The 20,656-nt window shown below is 42.5% G+C and overlaps 1 protein-coding gene across 1 annotated transcript in view; it reads right to left on the bottom strand.

Moving 5' to 3' along the window:
* The window catches only part of LOC141084702 (ATP-binding cassette sub-family C member 4-like), a 184,270-nt gene that overhangs the window by 62,933 nt on the left and 100,681 nt on the right, over positions 1-20,656 (bottom strand). Inside the window, exons 3-6 of the mRNA XM_073569578.1 lie at positions 14,730-14,850; positions 13,332-13,553; positions 11,223-11,312; positions 7,918-8,081 (exon numbers count right to left, since the gene is read on the bottom strand). Of these exons, the coding sequence (XP_073425679.1) occupies positions 7,918-8,081; positions 11,223-11,312; positions 13,332-13,553; positions 14,730-14,850 (597 nt within the window). The remainder of the gene's footprint in view (positions 1-7,917; positions 8,082-11,222; positions 11,313-13,331; positions 13,554-14,729; positions 14,851-20,656) is intronic.

The raw sequence follows: 20,656 nt of genomic DNA, 5'->3' as shown, positions 1-20,656 counted from the left end.
ACAATATCAAAAAGGTTACAGCATTCTGTAGAGACCTTTTATTTTGGAAATCAGTTGTATTTCAGGATCACAGACTTGACACGTGTGTCCATCACACGTGTAACAATGATTTGGACTGGATTTCCCCTTTTTTTAATACATAACATTCTGCTCCACAGAAAAAGTGAAAAAGTGATATCTCGATATAAAGACAGATCATCAGTCTTGAATGTGGCAGCCAGTGTCATATTTCTGTCCAGGAAAGATATATATCATTGTACCGTGTTAGACAGCAGATAGAAAAATATTCAGAATTGAGAGTCCTTAATGGTTGATACCTTTTAATGGTTAACTGAAAAGATGGTAACACATTGCAAGCTTTCAAGACTACTCAGGTCTCTTCATCACGAATAGACTAATACAAAATCTGAAGAATCACAATTTATACACAACACAGCACAGAAACTCCAAGGTTACTTACCGGTAGCCGGTTTTTCCGGAGCCCATCCCGGTAAGCTTTGTGTGCTGCCCAGCCCCGCTTGTCTGGGACATAGCGGGATACGTGAACTGAGTGAGCTTTATCAATCACTGTGTTCCTGATAGAACTATTCCAATATTTATGACCACCACTGTTTATCACTCTCCTATAATGACAGTTCTGCTTTACATCACTTGTCTTACCTATTACATTATTTTCCCGTCTCCCATGACGGCACACATGAGAGAGAGGGGATCCGCCCAGTCAGGACAGGAACCCTACTGAAGATAAAAGGGCGGTACCTCTCCCTCGCTTCAGTTGGTTTACAGAGCATGAGAGGCCCCCCGGGTTAGTACACATGGTAAAACTATCACCACATTATATCTAACTAAAAAAACACCCAAACTAAAGTGCACACCAAAGGAGTGAAAAGGGGGGGAATATACAGGTGCCGTCATGGGCTCCGGAAAAACCGGCTACCGGTAAGTAACCTTGGTGTTTTCCCGTCTCCCATGACGGCACACATGAGAGACTTTTGTAGAATAAGACACCTTAGGGAGGGACCACCGCTTGCAGCACCCTTCTACCAAAGGTTAGGTCAGTAGAGGAAGACAGATCAAGTCGGTAGTGTTTAAAAAAGGTGGAAGGTGAGGACCAAGTAGCGGCTTTACAAATTTGCTCAATCGATACCTCAGCCTTCTCTGCCCAGGAGGTAGCCACGGCTCTGGTGGAGTGAGCCTTGATGCCTTCTGGAACCGGAGCGCCACTTGCGGAGTAGGTTAACATAATGGCCTCCCTGATCCATCTGGCAATGGTACTTTTAGCTACCCCGTGCCCCTTTCTACTACCCTGAAAGGCTACAAAAAGGGACTGATCTTTCCTCCACTGACTAGTTATTGACATATATTGTATTATGGCTCTTCTTACATCTAATGTATGGAACTTTGGCTCCCCCGGGTTTCTGGGATTGTTACAGAACGACGGCAAGGAGATCTCCTGAGTCCTATGAAACTTTTGGACTACCTTGGGGAGATAGGCCGGGTCTGGTCTTAGAACCACTCGGTCATCCAAGATCTGTGTATAAGGAGGACATATAGACAGAGCTTGTAGGTCGCTGACTCTTCGGGCTGACGTTAAGGCTACCAGTAAGACCGTTTTAAGTGTAAGTAGCTTTGGTGACAGCTCTAGTAGTGGTTCGAAGGGATCTTTGGTTAAAGCCTCCAAAACTAGGTTCAGGTCCCAGGGTGGTATCTTTGGGATAATGACCGGCCTTGACCTGCCACAGGACTTAATGAACCGGGACACCCACCTATTGGCTGCTAAATTGCAGTTATATAGGGCCCCCAAAGCTGAGACTTGAACTTTGAGTGTGTTAGTGGCTAACCCCAGTTGCAGCCCCGACTGTAAGAACTCTAGGATAGGTCCCACTGGAGCTACATCCCCTAAAGGTTCCCCCAGGAAGTCTAGGAACTTTTTCCACATTCTACCTTAGATTTGGGATGTTATTGGTTTCCTACTTTTCAACAGGGTAGAGACTAACCCTGGAGAGAATCCCTGGCGACTCAGTAGCGCCCTCTCAAATTCCAGGCTGCTAGATGGAAGCCCTTCACCTGAGAGTGGACCACTGGTCCCTGGGAAAGCAGGTCTGGAATCTCTGGTAGTATCCATGGATCTGTCACTGACATGAGCCTCAGAAGGGAGAACCAAGGCCTTCTCGGCCAAAAAGGAGCTATAAGAATTATTCTTGCCCGATCCTCCCTGATTTTCCTGACTACTACTGGGATCATTGTTATCGGGGGAAATGCATAGGCCAGGATGAACTTCCAGGGTATTTGTAGGGCATCTACTGCTAAGGGGTTTTCCCTTGGATTTAGCGAGCAGAACTTCCTGACCTTCCGGTTGTGTGCGGTAGCGAACCGGTCTATTTCTGGTCTGCCCCAGGCCTGAACTATTTGTTGGAAGACTCAGGGGTTTAGGGACCATTCCCCTTGTCTTAGATGCCTGCGACTCAGGAAGTCTGCTTGTATATTTTCTGCCCCCTTTATGTGCAATGCTGTGATGGATAACAGATGTTGTTCTGCTAGCTGGAAGAGTAGATCTGATATTTGCATGAGGCCCCGAGATCTCGTTCCCCCCTGATGATTGATGTAGGCTACTACTGCCTGATTGTCCGTCATGACCCGGGTGTGGCGGCCCTGAAGTAAGGGAAGGAAATGTTTCACGGCTTTTTCCACTGCCCATAGTTCTTTTACATTTGAATTCTGGTCGCTTTCTAGTGAGGACCAGGTCCCCTGTATTGTATGGGATCTCAGGTGTGCTCCCCACCCTGTGGCACTCGCATCTGTCGTAATGATGTCCTCGACTGGTTTTTGCCACGGGACACCAGCTGTTAAGATTCTTTTCTACAGTCCACCAGAGCAGGGAATCTCTTACAGCCACTGAGAGACATAGTTTGCCTTCTAAATGCCCTTTTAATTGTTTCTGCGCTGACAGGACTTCCCACTGTAGTTGCCTTAAGTGGTACTGCGCCCATGTTACTGCGGGTATACATGATGTCAGTGAGCCTAAAAGGGACATTGCGTTCCTCAGTGTCATATTTGGTCTTTGTATTGCTGTGCGAGCTAGGCCTCTTATCTTGGTCACTTTCCTCTCTGGTAGGAGGCAGCGTTGTTGCTCGGAGTCCAATATCAACCCTAGGAAGGATTGCTCTTTTACTGGGGTTATCCTTGACTTGGGGATGTTTACTATCCATCCTAGTCCTACTAGAGTTGCTATTACTTCCTTCACTTGAAGTGTGCAGTGGGATTCCGACCTCCCTATTACCAGAAAGTCGTCTAAGTATGGGACGATCACTATGTCCCTGGATCGCAGAAAAGACATTACTTCGGCCATCACTTTGGTGAATACCCTCGGGGCTGTAGACAGGCCAAACGGAAGGGCTGCGTATTGGTAGTGTCTCACCTGCCCCTGGATATAGAGCGCTACTCTCAAATATCTCTGATACTCCCGATGGATTGGGATGTGATAGTAGGCATCTTTTAAGTCTATCACTGCCATGAGGCAATGCTGGAACAGGATCTTTGTGGCCGTGTTGATTGACTCCATTTTGAAGGAGCAATTGTCTATCCACTGATTGAGTCTCCTCAGGTTGACAATGGTTCTCCAAGAGCCGTCTGGTTTTTGTATTAAGAAGAGGGGGGAGTAGAACCCCCTTCCTTCTTCTTGCGCTGAGACTTCCTGTAGGACTTGTTTTTTCACTAGTCCCAAGACTTCCGTCTCCAGAGCCAGCTGTTGCTCTTGGGCTTTCCTTCTGGGTGTTATTATGAAGGTATGCCTGGGCGGACGGATGAATTTTATTTTTAAGCCATCCTTGATTATATTTAGGACCCATTTACTGGGGGAGATATTTGCCCAGGCGGAAAGGAAGAGAGAAAGCCTTCCCCCATACCTCCGGCCCAATGTCATTGGGGAGATTTTTTGGAGGAAGTGGAGGGCCCTTTAAACATATAGCCCGATCCTCTTTTTTCTTTAAAGTCCCAGCTTTTTCTATCTCCCGGGGGACGACCCCTGTTAAATCTCCTCCTCCGAAAGGGCTGCTTCTTAGGTTCTCCCGGAAATCGGGGAAAGCTTTTCTTCCTATCCCCCGCATGCTCCAAAATCTCTTCTAGTTTTTTCCCGAAGAGGAATTGGCCATCGCATGGAATGGAACATAACTTGTGCTTAGAGGGTAAATCTCCGGGACACCCTTTAAGCCACAGGGCTCGTCATGCCGCATTTGACAGGCTTGCTGCTCTAGCTGTCAATCTTGCGGAGTCTGCAGAGGAATCGGCCAGGAAAGCCGCTGCTCCGTGCACCAATGTTAGATTAGCTAGAATTTCGTCTCTAGGAACTCTATCCTTGATCTGGTCCTCTATTTGTTGCAGCCAGACCATGAGGGCACGAGCAGTACAGGTACAGGCTATTGCTGGCTTCAATCCCCCTGCTGAAGCTTCCCAGATGTGCTTCTGAAACCCATCTGCTTTCTTATCAAGCGGGTCTTTCAACACGCCAGAATCTTCTAATGGTAGGGATAACTTTTTTGAGGATCTGGCTACAGCCCCATCAATTTTTGGGACTTTTTCCCAGGTTTCTGAGTCCTTCTGGTCAAAGGGGTACCTCCTCTTTGATGTGGAAGGTAAGCCCCCTGACCGCTCTGTCTTTTTCCATTCCCTGTCAATTAGCGCTTTTATTTTATCATTTACAGGGAAGGTACGCTTTCGCTTTTCCTCCAGTCCTCCAAACATTACATCCTCTAATGATTTGGGAGTTTTTTCTTCTTTAAGGCCCATTGTAGCTCTAATGGCCTTGACCAGTTTTTCTACGTCCTCCGTTGGGAAACATGGACGGCCGCCTATATCGCTGTCCGAGGAGGATTCTGAGGACTGCGTAGAGGAAGAGGAGGTGGAGGGGGACAAAGATCTATCCCGCCCCTTCTGCTTTGGCGAGGCCTCTGAATCGGAGCTCCTTCTACGGTTTCTTTTCTTTTTAAGGGCTGCCTTTAGGGAACCTTTCACCTCCTGATGTATTAACTCCTTCAGACTAGTCACCAAATCAGGGGTCTCCTCCTGTATAGTCCTGTTAATACAGTCAGCGCAGAGATCTTTCTGCCACTGATCTGCCAGCGGGTTTTTACATAGGGCGCATTCTCTATTTTTGGTTTTGCTGCTGGCCTTCCTCGCCCCCTAGTGATCAAACAGAAAAAATGGAACCCCATTACCATAAGGGTGACATTCACGTAGATCACTCACCACCGCTGTCAATCAGGGGTACCGATCTCGGAGGCTCCTCAGATGCACTCGTGACGTTTCTCCTGGACGTCCCAGAGTCATGCCGATTGCGCTTATGACTGCCGCTCCCACCACTTGAGTGACTGCTCCTGGTATGTTGGTGGCTCGGCCTGGCATCTGGCGAGAGGTCTTGCTGCTGACGCTGCTGCTGTCGCTGCTGCTGACGCTGCTCGTCTTGCCCCACTTCCTCCAGAGTAGGGAATCACCGGCAGAGGGGGAGAGGGCGGCGCGGCAGCCACGGCAGAGCCCCAGGACCCCCGCCGTGCTGTTCCTGCGCCCGCTCGGACGCTGAGCCCCGGAGGACCCGCGGACGGCGCTTCCTCCATCCCGACGTCCAGCGCTCAGGAGCCCAGCCTGATCTTCTACGCCGGCACGGGAGAGGGGCAGGTAAGTGTGACCTGCTGTCTTCAGCACGGGTCCCTGTCAGGACAGGAAACCCAACTGAAGCGAGGGAGAGGTACCGCCCTTTTATCTTCAGTAGGGTTCCTGTCCTGACTGGGCGGATCCCCTCTCTCTCATGTGTGCCGTCATGGGAGACGGGAAAATAATGTAATAGGTAAGACAAGTGATGTAAAGCAGAACTGTCATTATAGGAGAGTGATAAACAGTGGTGGTCATAAATATTGGAATAGTTCTATCAGGAACACAGTGATTGATAAAGCTCACTCAGTTCACGTATCCCGCTATGTCCCAGACAAGCGGGGCTGGGCAGCACACAAAGCTTACCGGGATGGGGCACGGCCGCTGACGTGCAGGACCTGCAGCATGTGACCGCAGGGGATGGAACCGGGGCGGAGCCAGCCGCAACGCTCCCGGGGAAGGTAGCGGAGAGCGGCGGACGCCAACAGGAGTATGTCAGGAAAGCAGAGGTCAAGACCGAGAGGAAAGTGAGGTACAAGAGCGGGATACAAAAGAGGAGTCAAATACAAGCCAAGTCTAAGATACCATAGAGGGCAGCAGAAGTACCAGGGGGACTGGCAAAACAGGCAGTCAGGACAGAGCAGAAGTCAGAAACCAGGCAAACGAAAGAGCAGTACCGAATCAATAGACAAAAGCCAAACGGGGAGATGAACCAGGTCAGTAACAGGATAACATACAAAGAGCAGGCACAAGCGCACAAGGGTCAAACTACTCAGCCGAGGGCAGAAGTATAACTAACAAAGACTGGAGCCCAGCTGAGGCTATTTAAAGCCCTCTCACAGCTAGAAAGAGGCTAAAAAGCCTTAACCACTGAAGTACCAGCCAAAACTTCCAAACAAACCATGACAAGTTCATACATAAGGAGTGTGAAAGTTTTATTGTCTTCTGATTGGGGTCTGGTTCTGTGTTGTGATGCCCCCCCACCTGCAAGGTCTGAGGAGCAAATTCCTTTGTTGATGTAGAAAGACATTAAATCCATGCAACACATTCATTCCTGCACTGAGTGCGTTAGAGGTTGTCATAAGTTCATACTCCCAGATCCTTCTGTCTCTCTGCGATTTAAATTTACCTTTTAATACTGTATGTATTGTATTAAAAAGGTAACGTTAAATCTCAGAGAGACAGAATGATCTGGGAGTATAAACTTGAAAACCTTTGACACACTCAGTGCTGATTCACATCACTTGTCTTATCTATTGCGTTATTTCTGTGCCCTGTTGTGTATAAATATAAATCTTCAGATGTTGTATTAGTCAATGCCTGATGAGACCTGAGTAGTCTTGAAAGCTTGCAATTTGCTACCATCTTTTCAGTTAGCCATTAAAAGGTATCAACCACTGAGGACTCTCAAATATAAATATTTTTATATTTCTGTCCAGCCACTTCACTGACATCTCTACCTTGTGCCATTCATTGCACTAGTTACCCATCTGGTTACAATGTAAATTTATCTCTCACTCACAAAGTGCTTCAGTTTTTGCATCACCCTACATCTCCCCCCATAATCTGTATCTATTCACCCTACCTGAACTCTCCGTTACGCAACTGATTTAAGACTAACATCCCCCAAAATCCGAATCTCCCACTTCAGTCTTCAAGACTTTTCATGCTGCAGCAATTTTCTGTAATGCACTACACCAGACAGACAGACAGACAGACAGACAATCTGATTAATACCCAGATCCCACATTTTTAAGCATGCTTTAAAAACACATTTTTAGACAGGCCCATCACCTCACATCAATAGTAAAACTCTTCCCTGGCCCCTCTTTCTACATTTTCCACAGAATCTGGTCCCTTCGACTCATCCATCCCCACATCCTCATGCACTCAATAGCACTTGGTAATTGTACTTAGATAATAGATGGTGACTGGCTCATGCAGCTTTATATCATAACCCCTATTAATTATAATGATGGCTGGACCGTACATTACAAGCACATTCTACCTATTGTGATGCCATCGCCTTAAAGATTGAAAGCTTGCGATTAGGGCACTCACTCTTCCTGTAACTATTGAATTGTGCTACTTTGTGACGTCTTTATTGTCTGTACACGTCCCCGCTTAACTGTAAAGTGCAGAATATATTGGTGCTATATAAAATTATTATTCTTAGATCATGCAAGAAGCATTCCTATGGCTTCTCAGGTACTGAGATTGAAACATAAGTATGTTATATCTTTTTTGAATAGTATATTGAGAAGGAATGTTCACCTCAATGATGTGAAGAATTTTCCAAGAACGGTTTGCAAAGGCATAAGTATAATGAGCACCGCCATTCCTGCCAGGCACGATGGACCGATCTCCATCCAAAGGAGCACCGTTACCGCAATAGCCTGCAGTGGTCCAGCCCACAAAAAGTGTAGAAAAATGGTTACCTGTTGAGATAAAACATGCACACAGTAACGTCTCCACAGGATACTCCTATAAGATCAACACATATGGTTACTGTGGCAGTTTTCTGAGCCAAAGCCATCAGTGGATCCAAAACAAAGGAGATAGATAAAGGAAAGACTGATATTTCTCTTCTTTTGTATCTACCTCTTAAAACACCGCATGAAAAACATTCCTCAAAACACTCCAAGTAATTTCTTAGCAGACATAACAAATGCTAAATTTATTGTCCATTGTTCTAAAAAGTAAAAAAAGAATACAGAGAAGGCATGGTCTGAATAGAGGCAAACTGAGGATTCCTGGAGAAGGTAATCTGAACGAATTGTATAGATATCTAGCCAAACTAATAAAGTTCTGTTTGGTTAAAATAATTCCGTAGGTGACATCTACGGACAGGAAAACTTGTCTGAATGGTTTTTCCTCTGGCTTATTGGCCCCTTCAGATATATTTCACATTTGCCTTATATTTACGAATTTTTATACTGTTTAAATCTTTGCAAGTCCTCTGTAGTCCTGATCACTGATCCTCTCTGTGGATCATGTATCCTGGTGTTATATACCATCAGGCTATGTTCACATGTCCAGTTTGTTACAATTTTGGATCAGTTTTGGGAGGGATAAAAAAAAAAAAAAAAAAAAAAAAAAAAACGTAAATAAGATGGAGGAGAGAATCCTAAAATGTCCTATGTTTGTTTGAAATCCAGCCATAATCCATTTTTTAGCTTGATAGAAAAACCTATTCTGCACAACTACTGAATACTTTTTTTTAACAATGAAGTATATGGGTAAAGGCTCATAATGGATGGTCACCTGTCAGGTCATCCATTAAGGGATCCGTTCTGTAGCACTGTGCATGAACAAAAACAACTGCAAAGTGGAAACTAAGAAATGTCTGTTTCTAAACTGATCCTTTCTTGTTATTTTAATGTGTTTTTTAACAAATCCATTCAAATGGGAAACTTTGGTTTTAATTTAGTGTTTTTACTCCATTTGTAATGGATCCAGTTCTTTTTAAACACAAGATTTGTTACAAATAGATGACAAATAGACAGGTGAGTAGAGCCTAATAGTTATAGCGTCTTGTTTTGTACCTTCATCTACACCTAAAGGGAATTTGACACCAGGTTTTTGCTATGTAATCTGAGCAGCATAATGTGGGGGCAGATACCTTGATTCCAGGGATTTGTCTGTTACTGGGCGGCTTATTGTACTTTTGATAAAATCACTGTTTTCTGTGCTGTAGATCTACCAATTCTCTGAATACTGAGCCCTGTATAACACCGCACAAACCACAGAGTGGCAGCTTCCTGTGTACACTGTTCATAGGCAGAAAGCTTCTAAAACACTCTGGAGAGGGGCAGGGTTACACAGAGCAAGAAGACTACTTGGCATGATGATACTAGTAGCCCTTTAGTAAGAATCACCTGCTGATAAAACATGGGATTTTATTGAAAGTACAAAAAGCAGCCTAGTATGTGACACATCGCTGGAGTCAGGATCTCTGCCCCTATATCATGCTGCTCGGCTTTAAGGGACCCATAGATTGCTTCTGACAAACTGGTTCTGTCATATGTTGACAGTCATCTAATGTGTACAGTGCAGTCCCAACTTTTCTCTAACACCAGATTACTGGTAAAAGGCTAGAGCAGGTTGGATTTTTAGCATGCCTGATCCTTTGCTCTCACAGGTCATAAGCCATCAATAGACTGTTAAGGCCCATTTACATTTAGCGATGCACCAGCGATCCGACGAGCGATCCGACCCGGTCAGGATCGCTGGTGCATCGCTAAATGGTCGCTAGTGAGCTTTCATACAGAAAGATCTCACAGCGATGCAGCAGCGACGCAGCGCACGATACTTACCATTCACACACAGCGATCCTGCGTCCTCCCGCCCGCGTCTACACGTCGCTCGTCGTCACAGCAGGAAGTCTCAGCAGGAAGCGCCCGACGAGAAATGGAGCCGGACATTCTCGCGCGATCAGCGATGGACAGCGGGGGAGCCGGTCGTTGGTAAGTATCACACATAGCGATATCGCTAGCAATATCGCTATAACGTCACAAAACCAGTGACGTTTTAGCGATATCGCTTAGTGTAAAACCCCCTTTAGTCTGCCTGCAGCTTTCTCCCCCTTGGTGACAGCTATGTAATACGTAGGCACCTTTACTTTCCTGTCCTTACTGATATATTTTTGAGAATTGTCAATATGCAATGATATTATTCATTACACTATATTTGAATAAATAGGTGATAGACATATTAATGTGGAGGCCAAAAAATCAACGATTATAATGGCCATAAAGGAATGATCACTAATATATATTGTATATCATGATCCACATAATAAAGCAGGACAATGTAGGAAAACTGCACATTTACTAGAAACTACCCAAAGAGAACCAGCAGTCAAAGAATCCATAAAATGCATTATTTTATTGAATAGTATTTAAAAATTATGGACATACAGTGCATGGATAGGGAGGAACAGCAAATGTAGAAACACAGTGGTCATAGGACCAGCCACACTGCAGGCACAGCACCAGGAAGACAGCAATGTGAAAAAAATAATTGCAAAGTACTAATGATGAGTCAGGGACACATAGAAATTATATAGCAAGGAGTGTTATAAAGCATCACCATGTAGCAAGTGCTACTGCCCTTATGTAAGCTGGAAAGGTTCCCTGACAGTTAGGAACACACATCATAACTCAGCCGATGCTCAAAGAGCATCACAAATAAAATAGCTGATGGCTACATTAATGTACCTGGAAGCAGTGGAAGGAGTCTTTTGGCTCCGAAACGCGCGTCGGGGACTGGACCGACCCCACTGCCACCACTGTTTCCAGGTACATTTGCTGTTCCTCCCTATCCATGCACTGTATGTCCATAATTTTTAAATACTATTCAATAAAATATTGCATTTTATGGATTCTTTGACTGCTGGTTCTCTTTGGGTAATTACACTATATTTACTGTTGAGCTCTTGCAGTGTCTACACTCTGGGAATAGTTTATTGCTACTACACTGTGTATTTTCTGTTACTTATGATGCTTTTATAGTTTTATGACCTGCTCTTCTGTAAAAATGAAAAACATTCAATAATAGAATTTAATAAGAACATATACCTGATCAAACTTATTGACATCATTCGATAACAGATTTACGATTTGACCAGTGGTTGTTTTTCCCATGGCGGTATTGCTGAGACGCAGAGCCTAAAACAATCCAAACATAGAAAAATCGGTCATTAATGTGGAATCGTGTCGGAGACGCAAACAAAAAGTTCTCACAGGCCGGCACAATTCTGACATCACACCAAAAACTCTCCAACGTTAGAAGAAAATAACGGAGGAAACATTATTGGGATCTATTAGCTGCAGAAGGAACATATACCTTTTATAGACCCCTTATACTGCAAATAAAAGTTATACGTGTTGTATTAGAATAAAAGTATTAGACTAGTGAAACAGTGATTTATTAAAATTTAAGATTGGTGAAAGGTCTCAATGCTTCTCTTGTTTTCACACTGCTCTTACCACTTAACAAGTTGGTGAGCCTCTTAATAAATGTGTCACATCTTCAGTGCCGTTCCATTAAGACCACGAACATATTAAATAATGGTGGTCTTCGGTAAATGTCCCCCCTTTTAAAGTTTAAATGATTAAATGTGTAACTACCTTATTATCACGGCCAGTAATGACCGTACACGGCACCATCATGCAATGGTTTTCTACCACAGTCCAATATTAATTCAAGAGTTTTATTTCTTTTTATTCTTGTTGATTATGATTAGGTTTAAATAATTTTCGATTTTTGTAATTTGGACTTTAAGGCTATGTGCCCACGTAGCGATTCTGAAGCAGAATATTCCTGAGCAGAATCGCACACCCTGCTCCCTGGAAACCGCATGCCTTTTTTGATGCGCTTTCGTAAGCGTTTGTCAAGCGTTTTTGCCCATATAATTGATGGATTCCGCAAAATTAATGAAAATGCTGTGTTTTTAATCACTAAGCGTTTCCGCAGCGGTTAAAAACGCATCATTGGCACAACATGTGCGTTTTTCATTAAAAATCAATTGGATGCTTTTCTTAAGCGTTTCTGCAGCAGAATCACTTGTCTAAAAGCGCTGCAGAAACGCTTAAAAAAAAACCGCTACGTGGGCACACAGCCTTACAGACAGGACAATACCAAATATCTTAAAAATATAATATTAATTTCTTTATGGATGTGGAAAAGGGAGTGATTTAAGCCCTAGTATTCATCATTCATACTAAATAGCACTGTCCAGTCAATTGACACTCGGAATCAGGAGCGGACAAGATTTCTCTTTAGGGTGTTGTGGATCATGCATAATGGATGTACCTAAACCCCACTCCCTTCGTTCTTTCCCATCCCATTTGAAGTTGATGGTTGAGTCTTTTTTCAACCTCACTATGTAACTACTTAGTGTAACTGATGTTCTTCTATAAAACCCAGGTGGAGGTATAATGAGAAGTGAAATGCCAGCCTTCATCACAAGCCGGGTTACCGGGTTAATCCATTGGATACCGGCGATCACATTGTGGGGCAGGACGAGGGGGGGGGGGGTGATAGGAGTCAGTATACCCACACACAAGTCATTTAAATGTCGCTGTCAGTGACTGAAAGCGCCATTTAAAATGGTTCAACAGCAGCAATCTGAGATAACTCCGGTCGCTGCTAACAAGCAAGAAATACCTGCATGTGTTACTGCCGGAGAGGCTCAAAACATATTCAGCACGCTGAAGATATTCAGATCACATGTTATCCGAGCATGTTCGCTCATCACTAATTATCTCCTGTTTGGTATGATTGGTTACTAATACACCTAAATATAATTCTTAAAAAAAAAAAAAAAAAAAAAAAAAAAAAAATCACTGATGGTGTGCAAGTGTATCAAGAAGAATTGATGCCGTTTTGAGCACAAAGGGTCGTCACAGCAAATAGATTTCTCTTTTTTTTCCACTTTGGATTTTATTAATTGATAAAAATAAACTATTAACACTTGTACTTTTGAAAGCACTCTTACTTTGCTGCATTTTTTCCACACCTGCTAACATTTTAGCACACTATATTGATAATACTGTAAAGAAACAATTAGAATAAAGGCCCTGATATTATGGAGCAAACAGTACAAAACTCTATTCTTCTAGTATTAAGGAGATGACCTTGAAAAATAATTAACCACCTAGAGATAATCCATTATAAATGCTCACCTTTTTATAAATCATGTGGCACATTGCCACACGAAGCTTCATGCCAGCTCGAAGTACATGATAAAAATAAATATGATGAAAGACTGCCAAGATTAAGGTACAGACAGACAAGGCAGCTGCGTTTATGTAGGCACTGGTCAAGGCAGCATCATTAGGGTCAGCCATCTCAAAGTAATTTATAACGTTTCCCAGAAAAATAGGTTGGATCACTTTGACACTTTCCTAGAAGGAAGGAAAGAATGTCTGAGACAAAGCAGGAATTACACAAATGACAGAAAAAAAGAAATATGGAGATCAAGATTTCAAACTTGGTCACTAGTACACTATTGAGTGTGAGCCATTTATCATAATATTAAAAAATGCACTAAAAATATTGTACGTATAGTAATCATTATTAGTGAGTAATGCCACTCAAAATTCCATTAAGAGGACCTTTCACTAAATTTTTCATGGTGAACTCTGCACACAATGCAATGAATGCTGCTGAATTAATGTCACCTCTCTGTTGCGAAGATATCAACAGTCAAATTTTTGACAAGTTAATAGCTCCACACTTCTGTGCTGTGTATTATATCTCCAACGCTTATTTAGGCTGCACACTCCAGCTGGCAGGACTCTGCACTCTGGTCATGTGACCCTGATATCATCATAGATCCTTCTGCATTTCTATGTAGCTGCCTGTTTATGGTTGGTCAGCATCATACAAGAGGCAGAAGTACACACCCCCAGTGAAAAAAACTATCTACAGTAATAGCATCCAATGGAGTAATCTTAAATTATCTCATCTCGTGTCTCCTCGATCATGCTCAGGTGATCTCCGAGTATTCTGGAGTGCTCGGAGATTTAGTTTTCATCGTCTCAGCTGCATGATTTGCGACTTGTAGACAGGCTGAATACATGTGGGAATTCCCTAACAAACAGGCATTCCACACATGTATTCAAGCTGTCTAGCAGTCGCAAATCATGCAGCTGAGGCAACAAACTAAATCTCCGAGCACGCCAAAATACTCGGAGACCACCCGAGCAACGAGTATACGCGCTCATCACTACAAGCCTGCTGACAGGTTCCCTTTAAATACTTATCATAAAAGAAGGTCAGAACAAGAAGTCCATTGCTTTAGGACGGCGACTCACACAGCCCGTGCCAATAGTTGTAACCTATTCAAAACATGTTTTAAAATGGAGTTCTCTTCTTGCCAAATGAAATGCTTGTAACTCGTCCAATAAAGGGGATTTCCTGAAATCTTCTGAAAATGGAAACTTACTGTAACGTTCACAACATGACATTTGCAACTTAATGTAAAGTGCTGCGGAATATGTAGGCGCTATAGAAATAAAATTAATTATTATTATTAACGGAGCTGCTTGCACACTGATGCCAAAGTCTGAGCCGTGTACCTCAATAAACGTAAAGAATCCCAGGACAGAGTAGGCTTTCCAGTGACAGCGTATAATGGCCTTTGCTAGGCGTGGGACACGACCTTCTTTTTGAGCTTTTTGCAATTCTGCTTCCCAGTAACTGGAATAATCAGACATAAGTAATATTAATAATGCAGGACAATGTTCTAGCGGATACTGTATAATCATACTTGTCAGAAGTGAAAGAACTTTGCTCTAAATTAATACATATTTTCAGTAATCTTTCTAAGGACTCATTCACATGTCAGATTTTGTCGTACGCGTTACGCCCATTTTTAATTGAAAGTTCACAAAAGAGACATTTCCTGTTCGGATCTTATTTTTGGATCAAAGTTAAACATTTAAAATCACTGGATCCGTTATAAAATACACAGTACTCAAATACCATCCATGTGTCTTCCATGTGCTGTTCATTTTACACCAAGTTGTTGAAATAAGAAGCTTTGAAATAATTTTACTTTCCATAAGAGTAAATGGATGACATGTATTGTAAAAAAATGTGCGCATGGTTCAAAAATGGATCCAGTAAAAATGTAACATTTTTAATGAGCACATTATCAGTTTGAGCATGTTATTCACTGTTATGTTAGTCATTGAGTAATAGCTGCAACACGAGTAAAGCGTTGTATTATTAAAAATACTCCTCAAGACCTCATCTCACTGCAGTGTGACCACACAGTGAGAGGAGATCTGGAAGGGCTTGTAAGGATATATAACTCAGCTCTGTACAGTACCTGTAGAGTTATATGTCATTACAAACACTTCCAGATCACAACCTTCAGTGCTGTCTGCTCTCACCCTCCCCCCCACACTGACTGCAGGGAGTTCAAATCTAGAAGTGTTTCTAATGTTACATAACTTGGCTCTGCTATATCTCTATGTAGTAGATGCAGAGAGCAGTAAGGAGAACAGGGTGTGCTTTTCTCATTTTTTAATCAGAATTGATTTTTTTATTATTAATTTTACAACAGGTACAAGTAATACAAAACTAACAAACCCCTATAAACTCTTCTGGTCATACATCAGTTACCTAAATATATGCATATTTCACACAAGTTACATAGCAAAGATGCATGACTGGTATCAATCATAAAACTCACAAAAGAAAGATCATTCGGTATCACTGGAACTACATTACATTACATACAACTGTGAAGTCTCCATGATATTTATCTAGTGAAAGATTCAAATACATAGTAAAGTCCTCAATAAGCTGTGGTACGATTCAAATACATAGTAAAGTCCTCAATAAGCTGTGGTACGATTCAAATACATAGTAAAGTCCTCAATAAGCTGTGGTACATCAAAGGGATTCAAGCCTAAAATTAATTTTTAATTCAGCATCACAGCCAAATATGCGGGAGGTACTTATTCTGCTGCTAAACGTAAGGGAGATCCATTCATTTAACAAAGCAAACAAAGAAACCTGCCCACTGGATCAATAAGTCATTTTTGACACTGAAAGGGTATACTGACCCCTGTATTATAAGAACTAAAAGGTGGAGCAAAAGGGATGACCCTCCCACGGCCGGTAAAGCCCAGGTCTCCTGTCGACATGTGTGACTTGCGTAGACAGATAATTGAAAGGTCATTAGAGCAGTTTTATTAGCAGTGATCTATGCAGGGCTTCCGGCGGTATCGGGTAGCTGTGGAATATATAGGCACTTTCAAACAGCAAAATGGCAATAAACTTTCATTGTCAAATTTATTCACACAATTCAAAAAAGTATTCAGGATGTCGCCCCTCCGCCTGCTCTGGAACACCCACCAAGCGGATAATGCTGCAATGGGATCTATTTTCTAAATCATCCATCTTGCTGATTAATAAGCTTACATTATGAGCTGTTCTTTTTAGCTCCCTGAGTATGGGTGAAATGATTCTCCACTGTGCTTACTCTGTCTCCAACCTCTTAACTGTTTCTAGACACTACTCCCCTTCTGCTTAAAGTGAATCATGGGCTCTCTCAAGTTTCCCACATGTACAGCAAGATAATTAAATGGAATCTGTCAGTGTTTTTGCTACCTCATCGGAGAGCAGCATAATTTAGGAAAGAGACCCTGAATACAACGCATCAAATATATCACTTAACTTACTGGATGCACTAGTTGTGACACAGTTCTTAGTTAGGACTAACCACAATGTGCATAGTTTCAGGCGCTCCCTCAAAACACAATTGTTCAGAGCGGCCTATCACGCTCACTAATCAAAGTCATTTTATGTGTAAGTGTGCATGAGTAGCCCATTCACTATCTCCATCTATCCCTCACTCCCTCAAGATGGCTGGACCTTCATTATAAATACACAATTGTAAATACACACCTGTACTTTGTATCTCCCTCACCTCATGGTAGATTGTAAGCTCTCACGAGCAGGGTCGTCTTATTTTGCTTTAATTATTGTATTATTAACGTTGTTACTTAAGGCTTGTGGATTGAAACTAAAGCGCTGCGGAATATGTTGGCGCTATATAAAGATTATTATTATTTATTATTATTATTAGATGTAGTATGCAGCAGAGCTGAGTAAGCTAATCCCGCCCATTCCATTGACAGTAAGCTGATTCTCACAAAGAGTGGGCATGATCAGACGACTTGGCAAGAGGCAGCCAGTTCAAGCAATGATAATGTACTAGTGATAAAACCTTAATTGTAAGTAAACAACAGCACACAGCTTGATAAGTGACACGTAATTGAAATCAGTGTTAACACCTACTTCACGCTGTCTTCAAATTACATAGCAAAAACCTGCTGATAGATTCCCTTTAAGAGACTAAAGGCCCCGTCACACTAAGTGACTTACCAGCGATCCCGACACCGATATCAAGGTGTCAGGATCGCTAGTAAGTCACTATGTGATCGCTGGTGAGCTGTCACACAGACAGCTTCACCAGCGATCAGCACAGCGATGCCAAGCGCCCGGCATCGCTTGCCATCCCTGTAAAAAATAGAATCAAAATAAAAAATAGTTATTCTCACCTTCCGACATCCCGTTCAGCCATCCTGCCTCTCTCCACGCTCCGGTCCCAGTGATCCTTTGCGAGAATGACCGCGAGATGTCACGGTCTCGAGGGATAAAGTCTCGCGGTCATTCGTACAAAGGATCACTGGGACCGAAGCGTGGAGAGAGGCAGGATGGCTGAACGGGACGTCGGAAGGTGAGAATAACTATATTTTTTATTTTTTTTATTATTTTTTACACCTGATCGCTGGTCTCTCGCCTGTCACACACAGCGATGCGTGCTGGCCAGCGGGAGACCAGTGACCAAAGAAATGTCCAGAGGTTTCTTCCAGCGATCCCGGCAGGGGGGCCGCTCGCTGATCGCTGTCACACACAGTTGTTGTGACTCAGCAGCGATCTCGCTACCGAGATCGCTTAGTGTGACGGGTCCTTTATTGTTGGCCATAATGGCAAACAATGTCCCTGAATGTAGGTTCCTGCATATCAGAGATATTTGGGAATGTGAGGGTTAAAGTACATACCTCCTTCACAACTAAATTTACCCTGAGATGCTAGGTTTCCACTTTCTCCCTCCTCCACATATCTGGCTGCTGATAGGTCTACCTGCTCTAACTCATAGGAGGGTGAGTGGGGTAGAGACAAAAGAGTGGGCATACTTCCCCAGCTTGACCATCACAGATGCCACCATTCTCTCCCTTGCCAATGTGTGGATCGGAGACTCCATGCTGGAAAGGCCTTCATCCCAGAGTTGGTCTCTTTTGGCCTTACCTCATCATTGCCTGGAGCATTCACATGGATTCACAAATTCACCAATTTACTATGCCAAGGAGAGACACCCCCAGCACGTATAGACTGAAGGTTTGCTGGATCCACAGGATATTAATAGTTTGCAGGAGCTCTGTTCTGAGTGTCCTCACTCTATGCTACTCAGGCCACAACCCTGGGCATGTCTTTTTCTAACCTGCATGGCCCTGCCTGCTTGTAATTGGTCAGCCTCATGCAGGGGAAAAGTACACCCCCTTGGAAGAATCTCTGGTAACACTCAGTTGAAATAGAGATATATATATATATATATATATATATATATATATATATATATATATATATATATACACACATACATACATATATATATATATATATATATACACACACATACACACACAGTATATATATATATATATATATATATATATATATATAATCTATATCTATCTATCATAACTTGCTGAATTTCTCAAATTTTGTCTACTACTGCTGAGCACACCAGCTAAATTCCAGGCACCTATGACAGTTCATTCATCTGTCCCGTATCCAGCTGATAAACAAAGAAGGTGGCGATCCCGGTTTTCTCTCAACATAACTTATAGTCTAAACTGAACAAGCTAATATCTCTAACGGAGAAGAGAAATGAAAATAATGTTTTACTCATCTTTCCAGCTACTATTCCATGATGTGATAAGTTTAATATGCTTAAACTGGTGAAAGGTCCCTTTCAAAGGGAAAACCCTTTTAATAAGATAAATTTAGGCAAAATTTAAAAAAAACGTGTTCAAGTTTTGACAATGTCCTAAGAGTGATCTGCTGGATTCTGGACATGGTGAAAAAGTGTCTGAATGCAACAATTTCAATAACACTTCAAAATCCAAACTCAGTGAGGTCATGGGAGGAAAATCTTGCATCTAGCAGTGAAACTAAATCGTGTGAACAAAGTCAAGCGAGATCATAGACCAAAATACCCATATGTTATATTGCTAGTGACAGCTCTGAACACAGTGGCCAAATTATCAGTTAAAGAGTGCACACAGATCGACCTAGGCATATACCCAAATATTCCAAGCACACAATTAGCTGATCGGAATTTACAACTCCACCCCTGTAAGAAGCTGACCTAAAAGGGAACACTGATGAAACATCCAGGAATGATTTAAAAACAGAATAAAACTGATCAATTACTTCTGTGCAATGAAAAAAAAAAAAAGAACAGTGGAGCAAAATCCTGTAGCAGTACAGACAATAGACTGACAGGTAAAGCAGACATCCATTTACCGGCAGCAAGTTGCACACAAGGTTAAAACAGCAATCAAACCCGTTCAGCATTTCCTCTTCATGATATGCAAGGTCCTCAACTCTGAAGTGCCTAGTAATTAGCCTTTCACAAGTTTCCTGATAAAGGAAACATGGCGTTATTATAGCAACCTAGCTATGGAAATATATCGAGATAGCGTCTCCATGGTGGTTAGCAAGTATGAGAAGACGTACAATAAGCTAATGACCAGATGCAGGCCCGTTACTAGGACTGCCAGGCAGCCGAATCATTTCCCTCACTGAATATGATGTAAGATTGGAAGTCATCATTTCCTACACAGGAGTCACCGGACATTAATAAGAAATAACAGTCAGATTCACTTATTTCAATCTCGCCTTCTACACGTGAACATACAAAAGTCTCAAAACAAAGAGACCCAGCCATCTCAACAAATACATCAATCACTATATCAAAATATCTTGGTCTGATCTGCTCGGTTACAACAAATCTCTCCTGGATGGATGTTAGGATAATGTGTCTCAGCGTTTTGTATTTGGTTTCAGCTGGACGTCTTGAAGAGATCCCACAAAAGGTATGACCAGACTTACAGTCATGGCCAAAAAAGTGTTGGCACCCTTGAAACTGCAACAGAAAATGAAGTATTTCTCCCAGAAAATAATTGCAATTACATGTATTTATTTCCTTTGTGTGTATTGGAACAACACAAAAAAAGAGAAACGGCAAATTGAACATAATTTCACATAAAAACCCCCAAAATGGTCATGACAAAATTGTTGGCACCCTCAAACTTAATATTTGGTTACACCCTCTTTGGAATAAATGCAATCAATCACTTCCTATAACCATCTACAAACTTCTTACACCTCTCTACTGGAATTTTGGACCACTCTTCTTTTG

This window comes from Dendrobates tinctorius, unplaced genomic scaffold (assembly GCF_039654945.1).
Source record: "Dendrobates tinctorius isolate UK_male_01 unplaced genomic scaffold, ASM3965494v1 ptg000026l, whole genome shotgun sequence".
NCBI lineage: Eukaryota > Metazoa > Chordata > Amphibia > Anura > Dendrobatidae > Dendrobates > Dendrobates tinctorius.
The sequence above is the reverse complement of the archived record's forward strand: the minus strand, read 5'-3'. Positions and strand labels throughout refer to the sequence as shown.